This window comes from Pseudopodoces humilis, chromosome 2 (assembly GCF_049639895.1).
Source record: "Pseudopodoces humilis isolate 2021_Gansu_Grassland_sample_001 chromosome 2, ASM4963989v1, whole genome shotgun sequence".
NCBI lineage: Eukaryota > Metazoa > Chordata > Aves > Passeriformes > Paridae > Pseudopodoces > Pseudopodoces humilis.
This window is the reverse complement of record NC_142201.1, coordinates 69,707,823-69,735,732: the sequence shown is the minus strand read 5'-3', so window position 1 is coordinate 69,735,732 and position 27,910 is coordinate 69,707,823. Positions and strand designations below refer to the sequence as shown.

General features: G+C 37.7%; 1 protein-coding gene across 3 annotated transcripts; it reads right to left on the bottom strand.

Annotated features, from left to right (window-relative positions):
* Positions 1–652: 652 nt before the first annotated feature.
* MTMR6 (myotubularin related protein 6) lies at positions 653–27,669 on the bottom strand. Of its 3 annotated transcripts, none has more exons than XM_005516269.3 (14): positions 27,562–27,669; positions 23,575–23,691; positions 21,508–21,670; positions 20,443–20,600; positions 19,603–19,731; positions 18,401–18,535; positions 17,141–17,273; positions 12,538–12,647; positions 11,350–11,475; positions 10,081–10,130; positions 9,095–9,295; positions 8,418–8,552; positions 8,214–8,340; positions 653–6,391 (listed from the first exon to the last, which is right to left on the bottom strand). In XM_005516269.3, exons 1-14 carry the CDS (start codon positions 27,583–27,585, stop codon positions 6,131–6,133), a joined length of 1,869 nt encoding a protein of 622 aa, XP_005516326.2. In that variant the 5' UTR covers positions 27,586–27,669; the 3' UTR covers positions 653–6,130. The 3 variants fall into 3 exon arrangements, with proteins under 3 accessions (XP_005516326.2, XP_014106112.2, XP_014106113.2); XM_014250637.2 differs by having other exon boundaries at positions 27,481–27,611; XM_014250638.2 differs by lacking the exon at positions 27,562–27,669 and adding an exon at positions 25,208–25,226.
* Positions 27,670–27,910: the final 241 nt, after the last annotated feature.

Genomic DNA, 27,910 nt, shown 5'->3' with positions numbered 1-27,910 from the left:
TAAGAAAGATCACATTGACTAGAAAATGCATACTCCAATGCTATGGTGCATAAGTTGCTACCTGTACTATGCACAAGAACTATGTTCTCAGCACAGATCGTGATGAAGCTGGATGTAGCTTAAGTAAACATGAGCTGTAGGAAGAAGCCTGAGTACTCTGTAGCAAGTATAATTTAAGGAGAGCTTTAGCAAGCATTTTTGTCATGGTACTATCTTTACTAAATGAGGAACACAACTGTATAGACCCTAAGAAGACTCACAATTAAGAATTAAAAAAACCTGTTCTTAATGGAAAAGCCACTGAGAAGAGAAGCTGGAATTTTCAGAAAATCACTCCAATTTCCCAATCAAATTTATTGTAGCTGTTGAAAACACTTATCTGGATAACCAAGTATGCAGTAATGGCAACAATAAGTATTTACAGTAAGTAAACACAATACTCTCCTGACAGTTAAGTCCTAAATTAAGCTCAGAACACTGCCTGTAATTAACAGGCCAGCAGTCAAGAGTCAGTAACACAAAGCTGAGCCAGTCTCCCATACCTAAAAGATACAGAAACATTCAAGAACCTAATGAATAGGTCAACTCATTTCTCTATTCTGTATCAGGTATGACTCATCCATAAAATTAAAATTTTAATGTTCACACACAGTTATTATAAATGCTGATATATGTTATTTTAATATTTAATGTCCAGTTAGATTGGCAATATTAAGATCACTTTTATTTTAAGCCTTATGGATTTTGAAAACACATACAAATAAAATACTTGTTACAAAATTCCATTTGCTAAAGTTTCTTCAGAAATATACATCAAGCATGATCCCAGCACACAGATAGATGACTTTTACAGAAAGCGCATTACATAGAGCAATAAATGTTAGTGAAACAGCCAGTCTTTCCAGATATTTTACAGTGAAAAATTTTCTTTCCCTTTGCCATATCTAGTATTTGACTAAATTTTTAATTTCCTTATTTTAAATAGCCATGACTGAATTTAAAATGTGTAACCAAACCAACTGTGGAAGTCAACAGGCACTCAGAAGCCCCAAAGGGGAGAGTAAGCACTGTTTTTTAAGTTCACTAGTTCAGGGGTAAAAATCCCTGAGAGACAGAAAAATGCTAAAGCCATTTTCTTGGCAAGATACTTGTCAAGGGACATTGTCAACAGGCAGTCATAAAGACAAACCGTAAGGTTGAAGAGCAATAGTAAGACAGAGCAAGGAAAGCAATCTGTAACCCTAGGTAATGAGGAATGCTTGGTGGAGCAGCATCATGGGACTTCACCAAGGATGCCTGCTTGCAAGAAAAGCACTCAGCAGAAATATATGCAGAGATACAAAGCACAAGATATGTATGTACTTGTCATTGACATGGAAAACAGTGTGTGCCAAAACTATAATCCCACTTAGTTATAAACAGTATGCAACTGACCTCAAGAGTTAAAATTCAAACAAGAATAAACAAGATATTGTGCTCCAATTTCAACATCACCATCAGGACATTTATTACATGAAGCCAGTAGATTAAGAAACACAGATCCATATATATTTTCTGCTCCTTGATGCCAGTACAGAACTGCTCAACAGTAAGTGTTTAACAGACCAGGTCGCTGAATTCTCTGGGACCTGGAAACTAATCTCAGAAGCAGCATGCCTCTGACTTTCCACTCAAGTCCCTGAGTTGCTGCTGGACATCAAAACCACAGTACTGCTTCTACTTTGAGTCATATCCCTGCAGTGTCCTGTTCCTTGCTACATGCTGTGACACGGGTCCCCGACTACATCCCTTTCCTTAAGCCTGTTGTGCGTACAGAAGCTGCACCACTGAATGATGATGCCGTGCTGATTTTCAGTGTTACTTAACATGGAGGCAGGTCAAGCTAGCTAGATCAAGCATGAGTCCACTCACACTGTTCACTAAGGCTGATGTGAGCCTTCAGAGCAGTGGAAGAAAGCCACGGTACTTTCAGGTTATTGAAACATCCAGAGCATTAAGAAGCCCGTTACATCTGACGGATGTCAAGCACCACAATAAGCAACGCTAGGAGGAAGGTGTGGCGTAAATGGTGAAAGCAAGTCCAAGCAGACTTCAATCTAAAGATCTAATCCTAAAGGTTAATATAGGTTTCACAACCAGTACACTTAGCCTATGATCAGCCACAGGTTTAAAACTATTATCAAATAAACAGGACTTCCAAGAGCAACCTTTAGGTTCTGACCTAAAGATCTATAAATACCACTGTGGGGGGATGATCTAGTTTGAAATCAGATTATCTTTAAACTAACTAGAAAGCAATCATGCTTACGAGAGGCCCTCATGCCAGTCACATTTGCTCCAGAACAGGGCAGCACTCTAAAGAACAGATGTTGACAGCATGTGCCCTGTGCTATTTTAACATCGCGTTTCCTTATATTATTTATATCACTTCCTTAAGACAGTAGTTAAGCCAAGCTACCCCAGCCCCACTTCAGCCCAACCGTGTAGGCAGTTTTGTGCTCAGTTTACCAGAATGGAGGAGAAAGTTCTCAGAGATTCACTGATGTGTTACTTTATCCAAAGGCCTCAGGAGAACAGCCACTAAAGAGGAAGATCACCTTTCCCAGCAAGGCATTCTCCACTGTGCTTACCCTGAGGCAGAGACACATCAAACTGCCACAGTTCGATTTGTGCTAGCTTTCCCTCTGCAAAACCATTCTATTATGGCATTTGTTCCACATAGGGGTGTACTGTTTTCTGGAAGGACTGCTGTTCCAGTTCTCTAAAAGGACTCTCCAGACTTCAGGCTTCTGCCCTAGATTTAGGTCACTAGTAATTGGACATGTGTAGAAAATGCACAGGCTCAGTTCAGTGTTGCCTAATTAATTTCTTAGTCTGTTGATTTGGCAGTCGCCCTACAAAACAGAACAGTTGGATACTTAAAATTGTATTGAAGAATACCTTATGACACTAGCAAGCCTCTCAAAAAATAAGCCTAACTCTTTTGGTATTAATGAAATAAATGTTTTAAATTGCCTGAAGTACAAAAGTGAAATCAGTTTTCTCAGGTGAGACTATAAGCTTGGTTCACTAAAACAAAAAAAGATCCAGCACAGCACAGAGCGTAGAAACCCAAAAAGTTCACCTAAGGAGACGTCCTTAAGATGAAGGACAGAACTGACAGGTGCCAAAGTCTAGCAACCTATGGAGCAGAATCAAATGTACCAACTTTCTGTCTGGGACATTATATTCCCAATCAACTGGTAAGCATACCAACCACAAACTAATGTCACAGACTGAGAGTTCTGCACATTATTTTGATCTGTATGAGGCATCTTTCAGTATGGAACTGCTTTTGGAGTAGCATATGCATGATGAAGAAAAGCTCATCCACTGAAATAAGAATTAAAATTATTTCTGTTTCCTAGGCTTCTGTCACAATTTTTAAGTCAATTTGCTTGATTTTTTCTTTTAAATCCTTCTTGAAGGACACAGAACAGCCCCACTGTGCTGAATGTTGGCCATCCTGCCAAGCTTTCTGTTGGAGCTTGCTTGACTACTGTCTATTCACTTCACCACAGGTTCCACGTGCTTTAGGTACTTTTGGCTTAGGCCTAAACAGCAAATGAGAAGAGACAGATGCCTCTCTGCAGGACCTTTCCTCACTGGTGACCCTGGGGGTTGAGCTGGCAGAGCTACCTGAACCTTACAAGGTGGTTGCTGTACAAAACAGCCTTATAAAACTCAATGCACATATTAACTGGAGTAAAATATTTACTTCAGATCCAGAAGTACTGTATTTTTTGATCGAGAAACAAGCTCAGTGCCTTAGCAGTTTTATGGCACTTTAAAAGTAACCTAATACATGCCTACCTAGATTTCAAATAAAAACATATTCCAGTTCCTTTCCCTAAGAAGTGAACTCTGCCAATAAAAAGGACCTGAAGACTGAAATAAACTCTGTGTAACAGTACTGAAAGGGAACAGATCTTCTCTCCAAAAGCCTTGTATACAGGGGCACTCAGATGGCTGTTAAAGAAAAAACAACATACAACAATACTTGCAAAAACGCTTAGTATAATCTTTTGAGTCTATAAACTCTAAACAATAAATAGGAAAAGTGTACATGGCACACCAGAACAGCTAAATATTAAAACAAATACATATTGTTAAAACTTACCTATATTGTCAGCACTAAGTTTGTTTCACTACTATGATACAATACAAGCTTAATATACAAGATGTTTTTACAAAGGAAAACCACAGAATAAAGTCCATACAGAAGGGGAGACAATGAATAACAAGGCACAAAAACCTCTTGCAACCCTGTAAGGCACCACTTGTGCAAACATGAAACTATCAAAACCTGTAGGGGAGACAATCTAAACGTGTTTAAGTATAATGTATTTTAAATATGACACTGTGCTTACATCTTTGAAAATAAAAATGCTTATGTTTCAAAAATCAAGTTAGTGAAATGGGTGAATTAATAACCAAATACAAGAGTCACAATTGGATTCTCCCAGACAGCTCCACAAGTGCACCTTGATCTTGACCTATACTGGCCTTGCTAAGAGTCCTGGATTCAATATGGTGCAGAGGGAAATGCTGCCAAATTATGTCAAATTGTGCACACCAGTAGTTGTGACAAAACACACTTCAGGGATTAGGATGAGATGAAATTGTTTTCATTTGAAATCAAAAATTATTTAAATCAAGAAATAAAAGATCAGTAGCATTAATCTAACATAATTAGTGATCTTAATAACTAAAGTTGCAATTCATACCTCTATTTAAGAACTGGGCACCAACATTTTTCTCCCTTATTCTCTATCTGTTCAGAAAATCTATCATGAGACAAACTTGAGAAAAACCTTCTCCCTTACCAGAATAAACAGATACATAGTTAAGCACATAAACTGTAAGTTTCCCCCTTTTTTCTTATTTTCCATGATCTCTACTGCATCCTGCTAGAAGTTTTTGTCCTGTCTCCAAATACATAAAAATCTCCAGATACTAAAATTACTTTAAATATGCAGAGGCTGGACAAATTTTTACAAGATGAGAAGGGTTTTCATGAATAACCAAAGTTTTCTTCTAATTAAACATTCATGAAGCACTTAGTTTCTCGTGAGCTTCAGACACGTGACCTTTTTTTTTTTTAAATTGGGAACAATGTCAGCAGGCTACATTTCCAAAAGTTTTGCTTGCATTCTAGCACCTTGAACAACTGCACAACACACAGTAAACAATCTGAAAGAATCTGACAATTCAGTTATTGGCTAGTTCTGTTTTCTTATGTGACATGTCTTATTTTATACTTAAATTCCTTGCCACAAATCAAAACTTAAGGTCAGACAACCTGCAGCTTTAATGACGCTGAATCTACTGAGCTGCCAGAGAGGAAAATCAGGTCAATCTATTGTATTTTAAACAACAGAACAAATGGAAGAAAAAAAAAAAACAGTCTCCAGTGATAAGTTAACATTCATATAGCTATTTGCTGAAAGGCTGTGCCAGCTTAGGCATGCTTCATTCTTTATATTCAGTCCTGTTCAAAGGATATAAAAATTTGAGCAAATACAATGTAAACAGAGCCAGGTAGACTGCAGTAGGACAAAATCATTGATTTGACAGGTTTAAGGCCAACTATTTATGATTTGAAATATGTCATATTTTTCCATGGCACTTAATGCACTGAAAGTTAGTTCTGGGTGACACTAAGCAAGGGAATACGTATTCATATGAGATATATACACGTAGCTTCAGTTCCTAAAATAGAAAGTTCAAGTTTTCTTGTCCAAACAAAATCAATTTGTGAAAGACCACCTGTGGTTTCCTATACTGAATAAAGTAATATTACAATTTAAATCAATTTAGTGCAAACTGACCTAAGTCCAAAGATATAACATTCTTGATTTTCAGTCACTACTTACCAAATGCCCCTATTTCTTTCAAAAAGACAACTACATCTTTTTTCCCCCCCCTTAAAAGAACAGCAAACACTTGACAACTAGCATGCTGTTCTAGTCTACATTAACAAAACTTGCTGATATACAAATCGTGTTCTGGCCATGCAGCACAGACCCATCCTAAAAATGACCCATCTCTCCATTTAATCAGTCTAGAAGAACACAGTGCCAGATGTCAATTAGCAGGTCATCCCGGCCACTCCGTACTCCAAGCTGACAACGGCAGGCTCGGCTTTGGAGAACTCGGACACGAGTTCGCTGTAGCGATTGTCCGCTGTGTTGCTGCCCTCTATGGTTCGCACGGCGTCATTCACTGGCATCGGCGGCTGCTCTTTCTGGAAGCACGGAGGGGACTTCAGCGCCACGGGGGCAGGATGAGCCGTCTGCTCCTGCTTCTTCACAAGGACCACATCTGACTGCCCGTTTCTCCGCTTTATTTTCTGAAATACAAAGAACAGTTACTAACAGCGGGTATGACTCTTTACTGATGATATTGTGCTTTTAAAGGAAATGTATCCCCTTCTTCTGCCGGCCAACTCAGTGTCTGCAGAACTCTGTTACATACCCTAGCTTACATAATAGTACATAACAATACACATAACATACATATATAATAGTACATAACAGTATTGTTAAACATTAAGCCATTCCTTACGACATTCTCCCCCACAGTTTATAGCAGATGCTACAAGCACTGTTTGATTAAGATTTGCAGAAGGGCAGAAGACAAAGAATGACTATCAATGTCCCTAGAGGAGGAGAGGTTCTTCCAGGCTTGCCCCTCCTCTGGTTGCAATCAAGATGGAAATACTTTCTGGAGTAGAAGCAGAGGAAGACACGCCTTGGTACTGTAGCAAGCAGGGATCTTGCAGTCTCCTAAAGACCATGAGACTCTTAATGACGAAGCAGTTTGATATCTAAAGCCCATCTATCCTTCCTAAAAACCTTCTGAAAGACTTTTCCTTTAGATCTAACAAATGCCAATACAGTTTGTTCAAATGCATAAATATTCTAAAAAATGTCAACTAAAAAACAGGAAAGGAGAAAAGGATGTCTCCTGCCACCATGAGCAAGAGAATGGGAAAGATTAGGATTAAGGGATTTTTCAGTCACATGGTTTGGGTTGTTTGCTTGTTTTGTTTTTGTTTTTAATTCAAAATCACACATTAACTGGGAGGTTGCACTAGTTAACTGATTTGTTCGTTGATGTGTTTGTATTTTATTAGATTTGAGACTAAAAACGGAAGACTGGTGTCTCTTGGCATCAGTTTTATCAGGATCTATATCAGGATTTCAAACAACTACATCTCATCATCACTCAAGGGAGAAATGTAGGCTCTGGTGAAGTTAAGATCTTGGAATGAGGTTCTAAAAAATTCGAAGCTGAGACTTCATTTTCCCTCTTGCTTATTCTTTAGGTTACTTTTTGAGTTTTCTTCACCTTGCTGCTTCAATTCTACAAATATTTTAAAATATAAAACTAAGATTTGAAATAGTATTAGATTAAGTGACCTGCATTCACTACTTTACAGTAGGATCAGTCTAATAAAATCTTTCCTCCTAGAAAAGCTGTGCTTCCCTCCCTCCCCCCCAACATAATATGCAGGAGTTGTTTCACCATTTCTGTCCACACACAAGTATTAAAACTGATAATCAGAAGACATCTGCATTCCTTAAAAGCCATTATTCTGAAGTTTCAGCACCTTAACTGACTAACAGAAGTATCAATCAGCCTTTCCTGACTCTTTACTGCAGCACCTAGAAATCAATTATAGACATCTGATCTCTGGATTAAGCCCTGTCTTCATAAAAACATTACAATATACATGATCCATAATTATGATGACTTACAACAGCATGCACCTGCATACAAAGTTAAAAGAAGGACAATACTTACTGCTTCCATTTTAGTAGCTATAATAGAAATAAAACATTTTCAGTCTCTTTAGTTTCGCAACACAGCCGTAGGTACATGGATACCTTACTATCCAAGATAGTCTAATGTAGGTTAAGTTTCTGTGAAAATTACCTTCAGTAAGGCTTTGATAGCAGCACTTTGACATAACAGAGTTCATTAATAAAGCAGAATAAATAGTGCCTTGGAGCACTCATCATAGAAGCAAGCAGTGAAAGTCCAAGTCACCTTTACACAGAGTATGTGCTAGGCCATACAGCAGTGACACTCATGTAAAAGCCAGCACTGTAACAACTACAATCTGAAGAACAGGTCACAAGTACACACACTTATTTTGTAATACTTACAGCTTCCAGTTCTTTAATGTCTTCCTCCAGTTGTTTATTTTGCTCACTTGTATTCATGATAAGGTTGAGCATAGATTGCCTGGGATGCATACTTCGATCAAACTGATGATACATATTTCTCCAAAACCTGCACAAAACAGGGTTTTAACTATGCAAGATAATGACAGAGCTGAAGAAAAGATGCTGTCTCTTATTTAAACTTACTTAAAATTGAATGATACTGTATTAGGCTCCAAAAGAGTTAGTTCTGGAGAAAAATCTGGATTATATAGGGGATTCTGATATTTCTTCTGTTCAGCCAAAAGGAACGGCCACAAGGAATAGGTCTTCTCTTTTAGTCTTAAAGCAAAAAGAGATAGAGGTCAACACACTGACTGCAAGCAAACAAACAGAAGATACTGCTTATGGTATACAAGTTTTGCCTAGTTGAAATAAGTACTTTTAAAATACAGTGCAAGAGGAACTTATAAAACCTTCACAGTTTTGCATTGAACATATTCTAGTAATACTTCTAAATGAGTAGTCATGAGCAGGCAAGAATTTTAACGTTACCAAAGAAGAGACTGGGAGAGGATATGGCATGATACTTCCAAACTTAAGCTTACCTATTTTAGAGGGGAAAAAGCCAAAAAAAAAAAAAACCCAGATGAGCAGGAAAACCTTAACTTTCCCTATGAAAAGGAAGATGTGATTTTCTACCAGAATTAGAAAGACTGTCTTCAGCATGCAAAAACACAAGAAGCACTACTGTTCCCTGATGCAGTTCAACCTAGGTTTCAGTACTACCAATCCTTCTACTCAGAGTCTAAAATGAAGAAGATTCACAGAAATTCTTAGTCTTTCAGAATAAACAAAAGACACATTACAGTATGCCTGCTTACTTTAGCTCTTCTCGTTCTTTTTGACAATTTCCAAGGAAGTTACCAAACTGGCATGAATGGACATGTTCGTGGATTTGAAGGAGGAAAGCTTCATTGTACTCAAAGGCTTGTGGAAACTGTTCAGTCAGATTCCACACACTTTCTAAAAACTGGGTGAACACTGGCGAGATCTCTTTTGGATCACCATCCAACTGACAACATCTGAAAAAGATTCCACAAACAGACTGAAACTGGTTTAAGTTAGAAGTAATCAAGAAAGTCTTAGCTGCAATTGTTTTTAGATGACAGCACCTTCATTTGACACTAACTTTGATTTGGAAATTGAGCAGCTAAGTTCAAGAACTGGGGCAATTTTTGAATAGAAATAAGTCTATATTTAATCTGTTTTTCTAACTTATAAGTAATCACACATCTATACTAAGTACAAAATAGCAACATAAGACAGTTAAGTTCCTTTGTGTCTAATAATGTCACAGTCAACATGCAGAGTATACCAGCTAAAAGCAAATTAATAAGAAGTAAATAGCAGCAAGGCTATTGTCATTGCTGATGACAGGCAGATCAAGGGAAAAAACAGAACTCTTAACATATAAGGTAGGCGTGACTTCATCATCAAAGCAAACATAAATGCAAACTTATCTTTAAAGATACCAAAACTGTGTGTTTCATATTGCCTAAATAGCTGGGTTGTAGCTTTAGATTGGTTTTGCACTGTCTGTACATCGGTGCAGACCTCAACTTCTGCAAGCAAAGCACCAGTAGCACTAAAAATTTACATCTGCAATATAAATCAATTATCTAATAGGTATATGAATAAACTGCAATACACTGCAGACAGCAAGAGAAGTGCCTTCTCTACTGAAAACAGCTTACTGCTGAACTGGTGCAGTGTGGCTAGAAAGGCAATATCTTCAAGCTGTCTTTTGTTTAAGAATACTTAGCTCGGTTTGCTGTATATACTTTACTATATCAGAGGAGTGAACTACCTGTCAGAGAACTTGTGTCCAAAGGAGATCCAGTCTTTCTCTATCAAGACCTAGAGGGCAAAAAACCCAAAATATCATGTAAAATATTATTCAATCTTACACCTACAAGTATTAATCCCACAGGTTATCGATATACTTTAAATCTGAGTCCAATAAGTTACAGTAGAAAGAACTATTTATCACTTTGTAGTTTATTTTCTTGGAAGTTTTTCACAAGATTGTCAAAATACATTTGTAAAAATCCAGTAAAAAAAGTTAAGCAACTTGCTAATCAGGTAACTTATAATTTTAAGAAAAATGTTGCATGACTTCACTAGTAGATTATTAACTTTCTGTGGCAAAGAATAAGAAAAATGTTAGTACTGTATGACTGCTATCATAGTTTACATAAAACCACATAAAATATTCTTTCCAACATTTATATCAGTAAGTTTGTTCATATCAACATTATCTTGTTTTATCACTTCGGTCACACTATCAAGCACCAAAAAGAGCACAGGACCTTCACAGAAATTCAACTGAAAGCAAGGATTACTCAAGACCCAAGAAGATTAAATTACTTCCCTAAAGATTACTACACACATTCTCACTATTCACAACAGATTAATCCTCTTCCAATTCTTCCTCAACTTCACTTTCAGTGCTTGTAATATTTGTGGCAGTTAGTTCTAAACAATACACCGAACCAGTTTTATGTACTGTCCTTGAGGAGTTCTCATAACACCTTGCCTTGTCATTGCAGAACATTTTTGATTTTCCCAGTCTAAAATTTGGAATAATTGTACTGAAATTCTTCTGTCTATATAATAAGATGAAGAAATTTAGATTGCTTAGACATCTTTAAGTCTCTATCATTGGGGGAATTTAATTTTTAGATTTTAAAAATGTTTCGGAGACAGACAAAAATGTTGTTTTACAGCAGCACAGAGCTTCTGTAATCTAGCATGTGTGCCACCTCACATAAGCACTTTGGAATCCTTCTATGCCACAGATAAGGGACTCGTTTGGATGCGAAAGGCAATCATTGCAACATTTTTGCAGGGTGACTAAAGCAATCTGCTATTTGTATTTCAGTTTTTTAGATTTTAAATATTTTTTTTTCAAGTAGCAAAGTATTTCTATATGGAATACTTATCAATATACTGCAAATCTCATTTTACACTTTTAACTACCAAAAAAAAAAAAAAGATGCTTTCTCCCTTTCACACTCAAACATTTTACACCCTTTCTTTACCAAGGAACAACTCAACATTGCAACAGTCTGCTTACCATGAATCCTTTGATTGTTCTGTAATAGGAATCTAGCAAGAGAGCTCCAAGGGAACAAACTTGGGAAGTCCTATCCCAGCCATCTGAACAGTGCACCAATACACTTGCACTCTCAACTGCTATTGCCTGCAAAACACAGTTGTTTCTTAATCAATGCTCTCTTCTAGACATAAGTCAAAAGCTAGTAAATAAATAAAAAACCTAAATTTATTTCCAACTCATAGCATAGGCCATCTTATTTAACAAAGCTAGAAAAATGTTTACTATGAGGAAAAGATTTAATAGTATCAGAAAGTAGGAACTTGTCTCCATGGAAATATAGAAAACTCCTTGAAAAGAAAAGAAATTCCACTACCACCTTTGCATAAATTAACCTCTACAGGGGCTCTCAGTTCTCTCTCTCCCCCTAATAAAACTAAATTTACAAGAAAAACTAACAATAACTAGATTACACATTACTGAGTACAGATTAAAAAAAAAACAACAAACAACATCAACACATTAAAGATACCACTTGTTCATCATTATGCTACATAAAAGTAAAGGCTAGGAAATGCTTATTAACTTCAGCTGAGAAATCAGCTCCTGTTGGCTCAGACATTTTTGAGGGTCATCTTTAGGACAAACATCCACTTTTAACTGAGATAACCCCTTGTAATTTCACCTAGCAAAAACAAGGATCCAAGTTTTTCTTTACCCACTACCATCAGATCAAGCCCTTGGCTTCCTAAGTACTTGGCAAAGGCAATTGTTCCTCTGAATTATTCACAGAATCCTACTTCCTTGCCAAATGAAGTCAGCATAGCCACCTTGGCTGCTTTACAATTACTGCCCCAGTTCTGTTTTCTAGAATACACTATATAATAGTTTGTTCCATCCACCACCAAACTGGTTACACTTTTCAAAAATACCTAGAGAACCAGGAAGCATAAGAATCCTTTTGCCTCCCAACGAGATGACCAAACGGCATCTATAAAAACCCAGAACATTGGCTGGAGCGTTTAATATCTCCAATCATAAAGAAACACATAATGCTTTAACCAGCATATTAGCTGTACTGATATATATACTAAACACCTATCTCCAAAAAGGTCAGTTGAAGAATTTTACACATTACATAATATTAAGCATAATTTTTCTGGTAGGAAGTCAACTTGCCATCAAATAAAGACACAGCATGCAAGTTACCTTGGCTAGGAAGACCGCAGCATCCAATACAGCTTTGATGTGACGCAGCCATCCAGAATTCTCCAGACCAGACAAAAAGTCATTGACAGACAAACCCCTTGTGCCACTGACTGAAAGAAACCAAGAGTTCAAAAGCCTTAAGCAGTTGTAGCTACCTACACCCTGCAATGTAAAACGCAGAGTGATTGCATGGTGTATCTAATCCCCTGTGTTCTAAATTGAGTGGGGTTTCCTGAGAAATTTCTAATCAAATGGTTATGGGATGGATACAACAAAATGTTCTCCAGTCAAAATTCAAGTCTGTTGAACTATATAACCATGAGTGGCAAGAGTAAGATCTATGCGTCTTTTTGACAAAATAACATTTCACGTAAATATACTGGTTATCCCCATCGAGAAGCCTTGCTCCTTCTAAGGAAGGCAATGCAAATACCAAAGACTCATGGAAATACCTAATTAGTACTAGTAGTAGGGAAGTAGCCGCATCCAGACAATACACACAGCTCAGAGTAGTCACACTGCATGACTTTTGTCACCTCCACCCTGCTCAAGAGAATCAAGTAAGTGCAGTACAAGAACACAGGGATGAAAGACATCACTAAAATTTTGTCTACCTTCACACTTGAGACACTACATTTCTGACTGATCTCTATCATTCTTCCCTAATATAAGTGGATCCTGTAACAAAAATGTCAATTCAGAGAGCAAGGAAGAACTCAAAGGAAAGATGCCTTGCAATGCAGCAGCAAGAGATACAGAGGTAGATTGAAAGATTCTCACACAGAATCAATTCACATGTTGGACAGATAACCTCATACAATTTTGAATAGTAACTCAAACAGTTACATTACTGTCCAAATATGACAAACTTCTGGCAACTAAAAAAAAAATAAAAATCTGCTGACTAATGTAATTTCAGCTATGTGTAATTCTAAAAGAACCTTCCTCTTCCACAGTGGAAGCCTACTTTCCATTAACTTAACAGCAAGACTTGATGATCTTAAAAGTCCTTTTCAACCTAAATGATTTTATGATTCTAAAGCATTGGGCCCCAGATGAAAATAAAAAGGTTCTGCAGATGAAAGTCAGCAGTAGGGATACAACAGCTGCAAAATCATCTTTATCTCTGGCCATGGAAGGAAATGAGTCAGCAGCAAAAATAGAGAACAAAATTCACCAAATCATTCTGTGATGCAGCTTCATATTCAAATCCCCTGATGTAATGAGGGCTACAAACTCTAATCACTGCCTCCAAGAGCTTTCCTGTATCTGTACTAGATGTTTCTCAGTTTTCAGTCAAACAAGTTTTGGTCCACGCCCCACTGCTCAGGAAGATTCATAGTGCCAGGTGCTGCTGAACACCAGAAGAATGACAGGCTTCCAAGTAAGTATTGCAGCACCTCTTCTAAAACCCACAGATCATCTACAAAACTACCTAGCAAACCACAGCACAATGAGGTAACAGAGCATCAAGAAACCCCAGGACAGAAGACCTACTTTTAAAGGTTAGTCTGTAAATATCAGTAAAAGAAGTAAAAGCAAGCTAGCTTTCCCCTGTCTTATGGGGATGATGATGTCCTCTGGCATCATTAGGCAAGAGCTCTGCTTCTAAAAGATCTGGCACATGGAAGGAATCAGACGAGAATGTGAGCTACCTGGAAGAATCAAGTTATTCTCTCTACCAGTGGTTCCATACACTTGATCACAAAAATACACAAACCCATCCACCACTCTATGGTAAAGGAAAGAAACTGAAAACAGTGAAGTATCTGGAAATTCAAACATCTGCAGAGAAGGAACTGGAGAGACAAAGCCATGTCTAGAGGTACTCTTCACACCTACACATTCTGTAACTTCTGATTGAAAGCACAAGCTTTTCAGCTAGAAAATAAACAGGCTTCCAGCCCTCAGTTTGTTTTCACCCAGATACTGCTGTCAAAAATCTGCTTCTGATCACAATTTTCAGCTTGGCAGAAATATTTCACCACTAGTATTTCCCCCTTCTAGCTAGATTTCTCTATTTTTATAAATGAAGGCAGAGATAGGAACACATACGTTAAGCCCCAGGAGTTACTTTCCATTTCTGTGAATTAACACAGACATCTTATACTAGTTGGTGATCAAATCAACTGCATTGATACTGTTCCAACTCTAACATGCTGAAAATAAAAGTTATTTTCCAGTTCCTTATGGTCTTTTAAAAGGTCAAAGATGATTAATGTTACCATTTATAGTACTACTAAATTAGTTCAGCTACTTCCCAATAAATAGGATTCAAGATAGTTCTGCCTATATGGATCCCACCATAAGAAACACAAGCCCTATGTGCACATGAGCCCCAAAACTTCAATGTTCCCTCGCTTGATTGTCCTTACTCATGCTACTAGCAAAGCCTCAGGCAGCAGTTCAGAAGGTGACTAGACCTGCAGAGTGAAGCAACAAGCAACCAGCAGGTTGCAGGCAGGGTTGTTTTTTGTTTTTTTAACAAATAAAAAAAACCTAGATAATCCCTTGCCCTATACAGAAAACTCTACATAATTCACCTAAATCCCTCAGTTAACATACTTCCACCATCAAAATATATGCAACAAATTGCAAAATCCTTTGAGCCTTTTCCCCAAACTTTTTCTGCAGAAATGTTACCTCTTGACATACCCAAAACCCTTTTGCTTATCAGAGTTCAGTCCTGTTATGCAATATTGTAATTTAAATATATAAAAACTGAACTTTGTATTAAATGTCAGAACTACAAATTTAGTCTATGTAAAGTTTCTCCTGTGACTGTTGTAGTCTGCTGATCAACAGTCATCGTGTTCACACCGCATAAAACTATGTTAGAGAAGTTTTGAACTACTGCATGCAAGATATCGAACTAACAGCTGAATCCAAAACAAAGAATACACTGTAAATCCCTGTAACATGCTCCATGGTGTAGTCCCATTACAAAAGGATGTTGGGAAGGACTTTTTGTCATATTCAGCTTTCCAGTGGAATCTTTAGATTCTGAAGGAAATCAGGCAGACAGACCCAGAGCCAAGGAGCAGAACACACACCAAACAATGAATAACAGTGGTTTGTTATAAAAATCCCAAACAATTGAGGGTAGTCCCAGTTACAGTGGTGCTTGAACAAACAGTGTCATTGGTATCACGCTCTGATTTGAGAACATTCAGTTCAGCACATTCAGGGCCAGTGAGTACACAGAAGCTAAATGGCATTTTCCTCATTTTAAGTTATGAACCATTCTCATGGCATTTTCTTCCTGATCATCCCACTGTCGGCAAATTTCTACAAGGGGCTGAATAATAAATTATTGCACACATCCCTAAATTTTAAGGATCCTGCCTACCCCTGAAGATGCTCCTACTTCTAAAGTGACATTAGGCAAAACTGTAGTGAATCATACAGAGTGAGCAGAGGTAAAACAACTTTGTTCATTTACCAAAAGCTTACGTAGAAAACAAGCAATAGAGTTTGCTCATGATTTTATTCAATAGTGTTTAAAGAAACCAATTCTCCATACAAGGGAAAACTAAAACATATTCCATCCTTAAAAAAAGTTACAGACACGTATTTAGTACATATTGCTGGTGGGATGCCAATTCAAATGGAAAAAAAATGAAGTCTGGCAGGCTTAACTGTGATGCACACACTTCTGCATCAGACATTATTACACAGGAGCAGGTCTCTTAAATTAAAACTATCAAGTTTTATTAGCTAGTTTTCTAGAATTGAATGTATTAGTAAGAGAAAGGGAGATTATGACAAATCTAAAAACTCAAGCTCAGGATCATGATTCTCATCTTTCCTTTAAGAAAAACACGTGCAGGAATAACCAGAAAGATCCACATTATCAAAGCTCAGCAGTATTCTGTGCACAGCCCCTGAAAAATAGGTTAGCAGCACATCCAGGATCAATGAAAATGAAGACTACACCACTAGTCTCTAAGATTTCTTGGTCAATGTAACAGCATGTCTTCATCAAAACAGGCTTCCATACAAGTGTAAACCTCTGTCTCTGGAAATACTTTCATAATTCCAGAAGCCAAGCAGTTACACATGTATTGTCTGTCAGCTCTGGAAGCCTCACTTCTGCCACCATACTCTAATGGCAGAATCCACAAAGTATCTTAAATTTTCTCTCAGCTCTCTACCTAAATAAAATATGAACAGCATTTATGAACACACTTCTGCATCTCCATTTTCACCACCAGGAGGCAGGCAGTGGTATGGTGAAGTGGCTCACATTTCCCCCGCCCCCTTGTCTACAAACACCAACAACCACACAAGCGGCTCACCAAGTCAAAGAGCTCAAATTTTTGGAAAACACAGCAGTCTTTTTCACTGACATATTAACAGAGCTCACTAAAGACATATGAGTCATTGAATTTTCTTCAAAATAACTCCATTCAGTTGGGTTTACAGTTTGAAGGTGGTGGTTTAAGGTAACTTATTACCACAGAGCACATCAAACTGATACTAAACACAGACCTGGAATAAACTATAGAAATGTCAATGCAATTTGTGTAACCTATTATTTAAGACTTCAGAAAAACACTCACTTTATTTTCAAATACACTATTTTAATACAGTTAAAACATACCTTCCAGGAGTTTTTGCAAGCTAGATCTCATTACATGAATATTTTCAATGCCAACAAACTGGAACCTAATGTTTGAGTAGTTGTCTTCATTCTCATAGCCCTTCCCAGCAGCTCTGTTAGCCATTGCATTAAGCTTAAAAGAGGAAAATAAAAATACTGAAAAATCTTATTGGAATAAAAATATCAAATTAAGAAACAAAAGTCAAGCAATTTCAATTGAATACATTGGGAAAAAAACACAAGAGCACATAGCATAAATAGATTCTAATATAGTTTGTGGCAAATCAGCTTGAATGCACTGAATGTACTGAATGTAAGAAAAGGACAGTATATACATATTAAAAAAATGAAGTAGTCTATATTTAGAGCTGACATATCTGAATAATGCATTTAGTTATTCCTGTTCTTTTCTCCATATTCCTAACTAATAAGTCTTTACTTGTGCCCAAACATTTCTGAGTAAAGATGCTACAAACATCTCACCTACAAAGGAAAGAGTAAGACCTATACATTTTCAGCTCCTGTGTTCAGACACTTGAGTGAAATTAATACTAATTGAAATGAAGATGGGTCAAAAGAGTGAGAATTAGCCACACATTGTAACACAGGCTATAACACAATTCAACTTAATAAAATAATATAATTCAATTTAATTAGATAGCGATGAAGTATGATGGTGAGGCACTGGAAAACACTGCCCAGAGAAGTTGTGGATCCTGGAAGTGTTCAAAGCCAGATTGGATAGAGCTCTGAACAACCTCATCAGAGAGTTTGGAGATAAGACTTCTTCTAACTCAAGCCATTCTACGATGACTTCAAAATGCCAGAACAGAATTTCCTCCACTTCCTCCTTTCTGAGACAGTTTGTAGAGATCATTTACACAAAACATAGTACTCTCTCCCATTGCAAAACAAACCCCATCACAGCTCACCATTTCATGAATTTCATTTCAAACAGTTAAAATTATCTGGATCCCACTCAAATGTCCACTTCTTTACTATGATTTAAGTATATTTTTAAATGCCCCTCTTAAAATTCAGCAGCATATTCAGTGAATTCCAGCTGAGTACTGAGAGAGGTTCAACTTCTTTAAGAAAGCAAGTAATTAAATACCTGAATAGAGAGGCTTAACCTTATCTTTAAAACATTTTTGCTCATGATGGACTCATTCTTGGCTCGAAATTTTTCAGAATTACATTCTATCCCTCCACTCCAATGTTCAGGAGGAGAGGCTTGTCTGTAGCACCTGAAGTACCTACCTTTGGCCGGGTATCCATGACATACATGTAGCGATTTGAAGGATTTGCTTTACTGATGGCTTGCAACATGTGCTCATCTTCCAGGCACCTGGCACTGAAACCTGAGAGAGGTTGACTGCATCTGCAAATTGCAGCCTACCACAGACAACAAAGAACAAATCAGCATCAGTTTAATATCTGTACTTGAAGTGCTTTGCAAAATCTCGAAAGACACTGAAACAAAATGTTTCATTCAGCAGATAGCACCAGCAAACTGAATAAAGTTCAGATGTTCCAACTTTTTAAGCACATCCCTTCGAAACCCTGAAACACAGTAGTTAATCTAAAAGATCTAAATCAAAAGATTCATCTAAAGATTATCAAATCAGTTTTTCAGGTTCATCCTCATGGGCAAGGTATCAGTTTACATAACTGACATAAACACTCACAAAAGTACAGACTGGAAAAATTACACTTTAGGAAAGCAAGTTACTCCTTTAATATGGAACGAATTATGTGTGGTTTTACAAATGCAGGCATGATTTTACTATTGCAAGCACAATTAGTTATCATCTAATGCAATTTTTGTAATGTAATTTTCAATGATACGTTGTATTTCAGAAGGTATCAGGAACATCTTCCAATATTCAATTAATAATGTAATTACGTTCAAATCCATCTAGTAGCTTCACATTCATCAGACAAATTCTTTAACTCCGCAAGATGACAGTACTCCTTCTTCCACAGCTGAGACAGGGATGTGCTGCTTTACACCACCCTCTGCAAAATCTTATTTCCTACCCTGCAGAATTTTTTTACCATGCTAGTAACTCCTTGAAGAACCAATTGTATTATTTTATTGGTTCATCTGTTTGGGGTTTTTTTCCTACCATTTTGACTTAACAGATTATATACCTGATATATCAAGGAAGACAGATCCCTTAAGAAAAAGCTATCCTCAGTTACCTTAATGTTAGTTTTTGAAAGCTTTAGTAGATTCAACTTATTATCAACTGATTACTTAAGGATTTCTTTTAAACTGGCTAGGCTTACTCCACATCCTGTTAGGCACCACTCCTGTCAGCTGTATTCAGGGTTATCCTGAGTCACACCCTTGCTATACAAGTCACTGTACTTGAACCTCCTCACCAACCCTTGAACTACTGCCAAATGTTGAGAAATACTTTCCAGTACATTTACAGTAAAAGGAAGTCACACTCTACCTCTTTATTTTTATGATAATATGACAACACTGGGAATCTTCCTTTGCTTCTGAACTTGGAGCTACCAACAATTATGGGCTTGCTTGCAGTTCTGGGAACATAAAGTTCCCTAGGATAGGTTTCACAAATCTGAAAGACACAGATACACAGAAAGGATTTTATAGGCAAGACACAAAGCCTAACCTAGTTTTATCATATTCAATTTGAAAGATGTAAGGTGAATTAAGACACAAAAGATAAACACTACCATATTTCTTTACACAAATGTAAACTATTCAAAGGAGACAAGCCATGGATTAAAGTAGTACAAACTGGTATCCTAGGTATACTGACAAGCATCACCATACCAGCATTCACTATCAAGAGTGCAACTCTGCAGCAGAAATGCTAAGAATGTGTTTCAAATAAAATACTGAATTCATTCCCCTCATTTTTAATACTTGCAGACTACAAAGGAAGATGAAATCTAATCTCAGAATCAGCCACACCACCATAACCAGCACTGCAAAATGCTAAAGAAGAAACCTGCTCAGTTAAGAGAGACATCACAAAGCTGCAGAGCACCAGAATCACTGGCACTGGGTTTCACACAGGTAAGCATCTCTCCAAACAGTCCCAAAGAACCCACGCATCCCTGCACACACGCTTTCTCAATGAGGCCTTGGGAAAAACTTCAATTAGGAAGCTGTGAGATTGCACACTGATTAAGGAGTTAACTCTCTCTACCTCCAAGTTTTTGCTTATATTGAAATCCAAGTGATTTCGTAGCATTAAGCTGTTTTCTATAGGCCTGATCAGAAACACATGCAGAGCAGAGCATGCTTCCATTACAACACTTACTTTGTAATCACGGTTTGCATCAGACAACTGCCAGTAATCATTTGGCACTCCCATTCTCTTATATTCTTCTGCTAGATCAATAAGCTGCCAACCTTTGACTTGCTCAGATTCATTTTGTTTTGGATTATAAGAAAAGGCATAGAGTTCTTCATATTTTGCTAGAAGGTAAAGAATATGTAATGGAGAGAAAGTCTCAGGCTTCAAGATTCACAGAAGCAAGACAAAATATTAGACACTTGACATGCTTGAAATATCTATTCCGCAACTATTCTACAGTTAACTGACACAATTACAGATACTTAGGCAGAAGTAGGTTATGGAAGTTTTCCTGAGTGGGCTTGACCTATTTCAGAAGAGACATTTCTAAAGCCATAAGGGTCACAAAATGAAGACTGACAAACTTAAGGCAAAAGGCAGAATTGTTAGGACACTTCATAGCATTTGAAAGAACGAACTATTTTGGGAGGCAAGAACTGAAATTTACATCTACTGACCTTAAAAAAACAGAAGTTCTAAAGTTTTCCTTAAAAAAGCAAGGCTTTCAAAAACTTTGTTTTCCCAGTATGCTATCTATTTATGACAGATGACATTTTGCACTGTTCTAAACACAAAGCAGAAAATGAAAAAGACCATACTGATAGAAATTTGTTAACCTGAACTGGTAATGTTATTTTAGTATCGAAATTTCAGCTTTATTTTTGAAACTGCATGAAATTAGTAACAACTGATTTTCTTAGTGGGTTTTTAATCTATGGAACACACAATTAAGAGAGACTATACACATTGATATTCACAATTTCAGGAACAACACTAGAAATGCAGAAAAACCATAAAGGCATCTCTCATTCTGTTAAGGAATATCAGTGACATACAAAAGCCAGACAACACAACTTCTGAAGTTTTATGCAGATTAATATTTAATCAAAAAACCTATTTATATAGAAACCCATGTGAGACTTTACATAATGTGTGCTTAAAAAAAGAGATAAATAGTTTACACACACACATACCCCAACCTATTATTCACACATATACTGCAAAGTCTTTTTCAGCTACCAGTATTACCTGTTCTGGAGAGCTGAAGCAAAGAATTATAAATGTCATGACAATCTCTCTCTCTAGGTACAACAAAGTGAACTATCCTGAAGTTCTTGCACTGGATGACAAGGGGGCAGCCAGAAGTAGTCAAAGGAAGTTTTTCCACTGCAGCAATGTGATGATGTAGTATCTGTGACATACAAAAACTCAGAGTAAGCATGCTGAGGAAAAATAAGAACAGCATACTATTTAAATCAGCAGATATAAGACAACACACTAAGCAATACTGAATATGGATTTTGACTAATTTTGTCAGTCAGTTATAAAAAGAAATACATTTAGATGCAGAAATCCAAGAATGCCATTTTGATCAGGACAGTAAAATGTATAAAACTTTAGTTATTATTTTCTGTCATTTTGGAGTGTCCTTCTATACACAAAACTGAGATGTAAAACTACATGGTAGTTGTTCAGTCTTCTTTTAACTTTGTTAACTGACAGACTTATATCTCATTAGGCTGTGTCCAGACAGGCTATCTATATTTTTTAAGGATCTACAAAAACAAATTTCAGAATTTTCAGACAAAATAAAGGAAGTAAGGGAAAACAATTCAACATATGTAAGATACAGAAGATCCTGAAGATTTCAGCATTCCAGCATTTAACAGGTACAGATGGAACAGGAGATAAGGAAAACATCTCCTGTATTACCTACTGTATTAGATAAACACGACAGTTTCTCAGCTAAATGTTTATGACCACTTTAGCAGCACTGTCACAGCAACGGACATACAAAAGCCCTCCACAGATTTATCTCTGTGGCAAATCTACACAAGATTTAGGTAAATACATAGAAAGTAGCAGTTGTTCAGCTGTGGGAAGAAAGGCACAGATACATTACCTCAACTGTACAAGATGTTCTTGATAGAGTTTCAATTACCTCACTGAAGCAATCAAATCCTCTTAAACATTGATCAGAATTTGACAGGCATCTGAAAACTATGCTGCCAAATATGCATTTACAAAGAGACTATCTTGGAGACATTATGATAATTATACTTGGTACTCGCATTATCATTAGAAATGCAGTACTTGGGAGTACAGGTTCAATTTCCCCAAAATGAAACCTTTTAATGTAGTGCATAGGGAGATGCAAGCAAGTAATGCTAATGAATCATGTTCTCCCCAAAAACCCATTTTGTAAGAAATGGCAACAGTTTGGTTTGTATGAAGTTGTACACTGTATACAAGAACAAATAATAGAAAAAATTAATTGTCTTGAAAGTACCATTAGTCAGATAACCAGGACACAAGATTAAGGGTAATCAAGGAAAATACACCTACAGAAAAAAAAAAAAAAAAAAAAAAAAGGACAGCCAGGGAGATGGTATTTCATCCTGGAGGACAGAAGACTTAAGGCACTAACTCAAGTCAGGTGGCTGCTCTCCAGTGGGAGCCACAGCTTGATGTCCATATGTGTGCCATCAGGGCACTGAGCATAAAAATTGATGGGAAATACTGTACTAGCCAACTTTGACTGCACAACACCGGTACTGGTCAACAAGAAGCTGCAGCCCCATCTGAAACCTTTTATTTCAGAGATGAATACTTGTGAAGAAACAGCTGCTTACTGCTCTAAAAAGGTGCATGTTATCTTCAATATTCCCCAAATATGAGATCTTACGGTTTTTATCTCGTTTAACCTAGACAGAATCTATTTACAAGTTAACTCTGAAATTCTTAACCTGACACTTAACCTACGTATCAGTCTCCCACTCCTGCCTCAGAATTATGGTGCAAGTCAGTTATTTAAAGAAAACCACCACACATGCATTCAGAAATACAAGCGAAGGCTACAGAAGAAATTACAGCAGCTTGAAGAAGTCAAAATCTTCAACATGACCTGATTTCAACTGCAGCAGTGTCACGCAAGAGCATAACCTGTGAATTATTAACCTATTACAATACCATGAAGAACGAGAGTAGAAAGAACAGCTAAGAATATTTTACTAAACAAATTCAACCTTAGATCAGGAAGAAGAAATGCATCTGGTGAATCCATGCCTTTGAGCCATAAGCATTCATTACCCTTACCCATGTCTCTCTCTGGTTTGAATCTATGAATAACAGATGAGTTGCTGTAAGGTACAGAGTTCCCATCAGTGACTTATTGCTCGTGCTGAACCTATCCAGTAATTTCACCTGCTCCACCTGTAACAAAAAAGGAGAGGGGGGAATAAAACTTAATTTTGAATTTCTGCAGAAATTTAAATTCTAACTTAAAAAAGGTTTTGGCAGTTTGTGCAATAATTTTGAAAATGGTAGGAAACGTAGCACAGCACACGCAAGGCTATTAAGGCCAAACTAGAGTGGTCACAAGCTTTAAGACCAACTAATTCAAATATCCTGTTTCAATACAAAAGTATTGAGCTTTTTTTTAGTTTCTGTTTTTTTAGAAGTAAGAATTATTAATTACTAAGCTGGTGGGCTGCTTCCCCAAGAAACAGCAAACGCACACTAACAATTTCCTGGTATCGAAATGCCAGCACTGCATTAACAGCTGATCTCAGCAACATGCTTTATTGGCTGTCTGCACACTCAAAGCCACAAGGATTCTGCTCTCCTGACTTCCATTTTAGCTATGTACTGTCTTTTATAAATTCCCCAACCTCAAAAATCTTTATTATTATAACCTTGCCTCATAGTTAAAATACATTTTTAATGAAATGTAAGCATTATACTAAAAATTACAAAAAACTCCTAGAAATTCAAGGACTCTGCTGGCATTTGAAGCAGATAATTCAGGCTTGAGCCTTGCAAGCGCCAACAACAACTTCTGGTATTCTATCAACATTGTTATCTCGAACCTATGGAAAATATTTCAAAAGAAAAACTATTTTTTGATAGCCTGTATTTTATCTGCTCCTCCTACCTCTAGGCTCCACAGAGTGCTCTATTTGAAACAAGCATTACACGATTCTTTGTGTGCAAGAACAGGAAAGGAGTGTGGCAAATGGCTTATCTCCATGCATTCCTCTATTTCTTGGCAGCACTGTCTCATTAATGCCAAGTTAAAGGTCTGTGCTACCATTAAATGCATGGCAGGACTCCAAAAACTTCCACACCAGCAAGACCAACACCCAGAGGAGGTGACAAGGAGAGCCCATATCTACTGGGCTGATGTTAAGCCATTTTAATTCCTGTGTTCAGATGTATTTACCTACTAAAAGCACATACAAAACAGAAAAAAAAATCAGGTATTTCTTATGATCTAGAAAGGCTTAATTTTGCTTTTAAAAGTTAAAAAGCAACTGAATGAATACAAAACAGAATGAAAGAAATACAAATATATACTAGGAGCCAGCACTATGATAATATTCTAGATTGCAGCTTATAAAACAAAAAAAATGGAAACTACATCCATCAGTACATCAAAATACATTATGCCGAAACCACCAAGTCCTCAGGTATAGAGTAGCATAGGTGAATACACCACAGTCAAAACACAGAATTCATACTGGGCAGATCTGCAGCAATAATTGCTCAGGTACCAGGCACTGCACCTCCCCAGCCAATTGAGAAGTGCACAGAAACTGCTCCAGCAACACAACCCACAAAATCCTGGCACATGAGGTTTCCTTCTCCTCTGTGTAACAAGGCAGCTTTTCTCAAAGCTGTATTTCTACATTAGATGAGGACAGGCATTAGTGCTCCAATTTCCACTTACCTAGGTAAAGTCTTCAAAAATTCTGAAAGCGAAGTCATAGATAAACTTTTCTTAAAGATAACTGAAATGTTAGTTAATTCAGCCTCCATAGATGATACATTCATTTAAACTTGACTCAAACCAGTTTAAATGGGTACTCATCTTATAATACACTTTTTTCTTTTGTTGTTTAATTTGATTTAGCAGTCAAACTAAGCAAACCTTTCCATCTCCAAGAGCAAAATCCAACAGTATTTTCATTAATATAGATTTGACTTCAAATATGCAAACAGCTTTGACTGAAGAATTTTTAGTCTTTTCTACCACATTTTGCTTTAAAATATTCTTAAGGATACTATCAAGATTCATTGCAAAACCACATACTCTTTATTTCACCACAGCATTTAATAAACTGAGTCTGGTCATTTGATGATACTTAAATATAAAACTCTCTGATTTTTAAGTTGACCTCACTTTTTCAACATAAAATCTGCTAGGACATTTTAGTTGCACAAAAAGCTACACTCAATTTCAGGTAGCTGTGTTAACAGTTCTAAGGAAATTTTAACTTCAACATTCCCAGCAAACTGAAATTGGAGGAGGTACAAAACCTATCCCATCACCTTCTCCTGGGGAAAACAGCTGCCCTGCACAGCAGTTAATTTATGCAAGACTGCACTGTTATGTCAAGTTTATTTCACTGTGACTTAACTAAAATGAAAAAAACAGGAAGGCTGTCCGATCAGAAAAAGTAGGGATGTCTCAGAACAGTTGGCATGAGCTCCAACTTGAACCTACACACAAACTCAACCTTCAACACCCACAGTGCATGTTGCACTTCTCTTGCTTCCTACACCTGTAATGCTCACCTATACACATTTTAATCTGTCTGGATATTTGATAAACCAACAGCTTAAAAAAAGTGAGAAGCAAAGATGTAACAAAAGTATCACACTAATTCTTACCATAACACTGATGTTTAAGAATGTATCATTTTTTTGGTATGAACTATAAAACTAATCACTTCAAGTAGAAAGTCTTGTATCTTTACAAATTGTGTTCCGAACTCATTTGTCTCTTAATTATATTGCTACATTAAGTATTTTTTTCCCTAGCAGGGCCCCAAAAACACAATGCAGAAATAGAATCACCTGCAGATGCAAAGAGGTCAGCAACCTGCAGCCTTTCTAGTCTCAATTTCAGATCTGAAACTTAAAGTGATACTCTCATCATCAAGACTCATTTGCTTCAGCCTAGCTTTCATCTTGGAATCAGCTACTTGCTGTAACAATACAATATTAAGCTTACAAACTAGGAGTTCTGTTTGTAAATAAACAGGCTGATAAAGCAACCTTATCTCCAATCTCTCAGCCCGGTGCAAGACTAATAAAGTAGCACTAATGGTAGTTTCATTGGAGACCTTCCGTTTCACATATACACATGTATATGAAAAACGAAAGCAGCTATATACATTTATATAAACGTTATATAAGCTCTTACTAAAAAAATGTAAAAGTCTGTTCCTTTATGTAATTATTGGTTATAAATCTGCTACTTGGACATGAACTATGAATGCTCCTTTTCTAAACGTATCTATAAATCTACTTTAAACTCAGACTATCAGGTTCAGGAATTAATCACAGTTTCCAGGACCCAACAGACTGGGAGTCTTTTCAACAACCTTTGCTGTCAGGGATGATGAGCAAGCTGAGGAAAGTATTGGTAAAAATTTAGTTCTATAGAAGCTGTGGCTTAAAAACTTACTTTAAAATTAGCCACAGCAAGAAGCGAGACCTTCCTTTTGCACCTTCATCATACAAACAAGACTAACACACTAATAATAGGAAATAAAAGTCAGAGAAGTAAAAAACGTCAACCACAGCTTAGCTGGCATATTTTTTAATATGCCTAACGCATTATACACGCACTGACGGCCTGCGTATTTAACACACACACTGCAGTCTTCAAAAAGGAGAAAACAAATCAGTTGTTTTCATAACCGATTTGCCTCCAAAACTACAAAAAGCTGAACCATATCCAGAGCACACAGAACAACTGCAATCCCCTTCCAGCTCGCTTCTCCCATTCCCCACTCCACCACAAAAACCCCTACACCACGGTTTTTAGCGCCTTCCCGTTATTACAGACACGGGGCCCCACGGGAGCAGCACTCCCAGAGCGCTCCATCCCTTCCAGCGGCACGGGCCGCTCCAGAGCGGCTCACGGGAAGGCACCAGCCACAAAACAGCAGGAGGGAGGGAAAACAACAACGCCCTCGCCCGCAGCGGACGCACCGAACTGGGCGGGCCCTCCCGGCCCCACAGTTACCGCAGCTCCCCTGCCGCCCCTGTGCCGTACCGCAGCACCGGGAATACCTTGGTGGTGCGGATGTGCTCCATGGCTGTGCCGGCTCGGCCGCAGCCGCCTCCCGCCCCGAGCCGCCGCCACAGAGCCGGACCGGCGGCCGCTGCGGCTGCGCTTCCGGGGCGGGGCCGTGCCGGCAACGGGGCGGGGCCAGCGCCGCGCGCCCCGCAGCGCCCCCGCGCGGCGAGCGGCGGGAGCGGCTGAGGGGCGGGAGCGGCCGGAGGGCGGCGTGGGAAAATGACGGCGGATAAAGAGGTGATTGTGAGGAATTTATAAGGGAAAACACGGTTCTTACTCCCGGATAGAAGGCGGTCGGCATCCCGTCCTCCCGCGAACAGTACAACCTAAGGGAGGTTAAAC

Bases quoted from the DNA above. Each gene is read 5' to 3' on its own strand.
- MTMR6 (XM_005516269.3), bottom strand. From the start codon at position 27,585: ATGGAGCACATCCGCACCACCAAG. The intron at 10,131-11,349 runs GTAAGCAGACTG...TTTGCCCTCTAG, and splicing joins GAACAATCAAAGGATTCATG to GTCTTGATAGAGAAAGACTG. The intron at 8,341-8,417 runs GTAAGTTTAAAT...TGTTTTGTGCAG, and splicing joins ACAGTATCATTCAATTTTAA to GTTTTGGAGAAATATGTATC.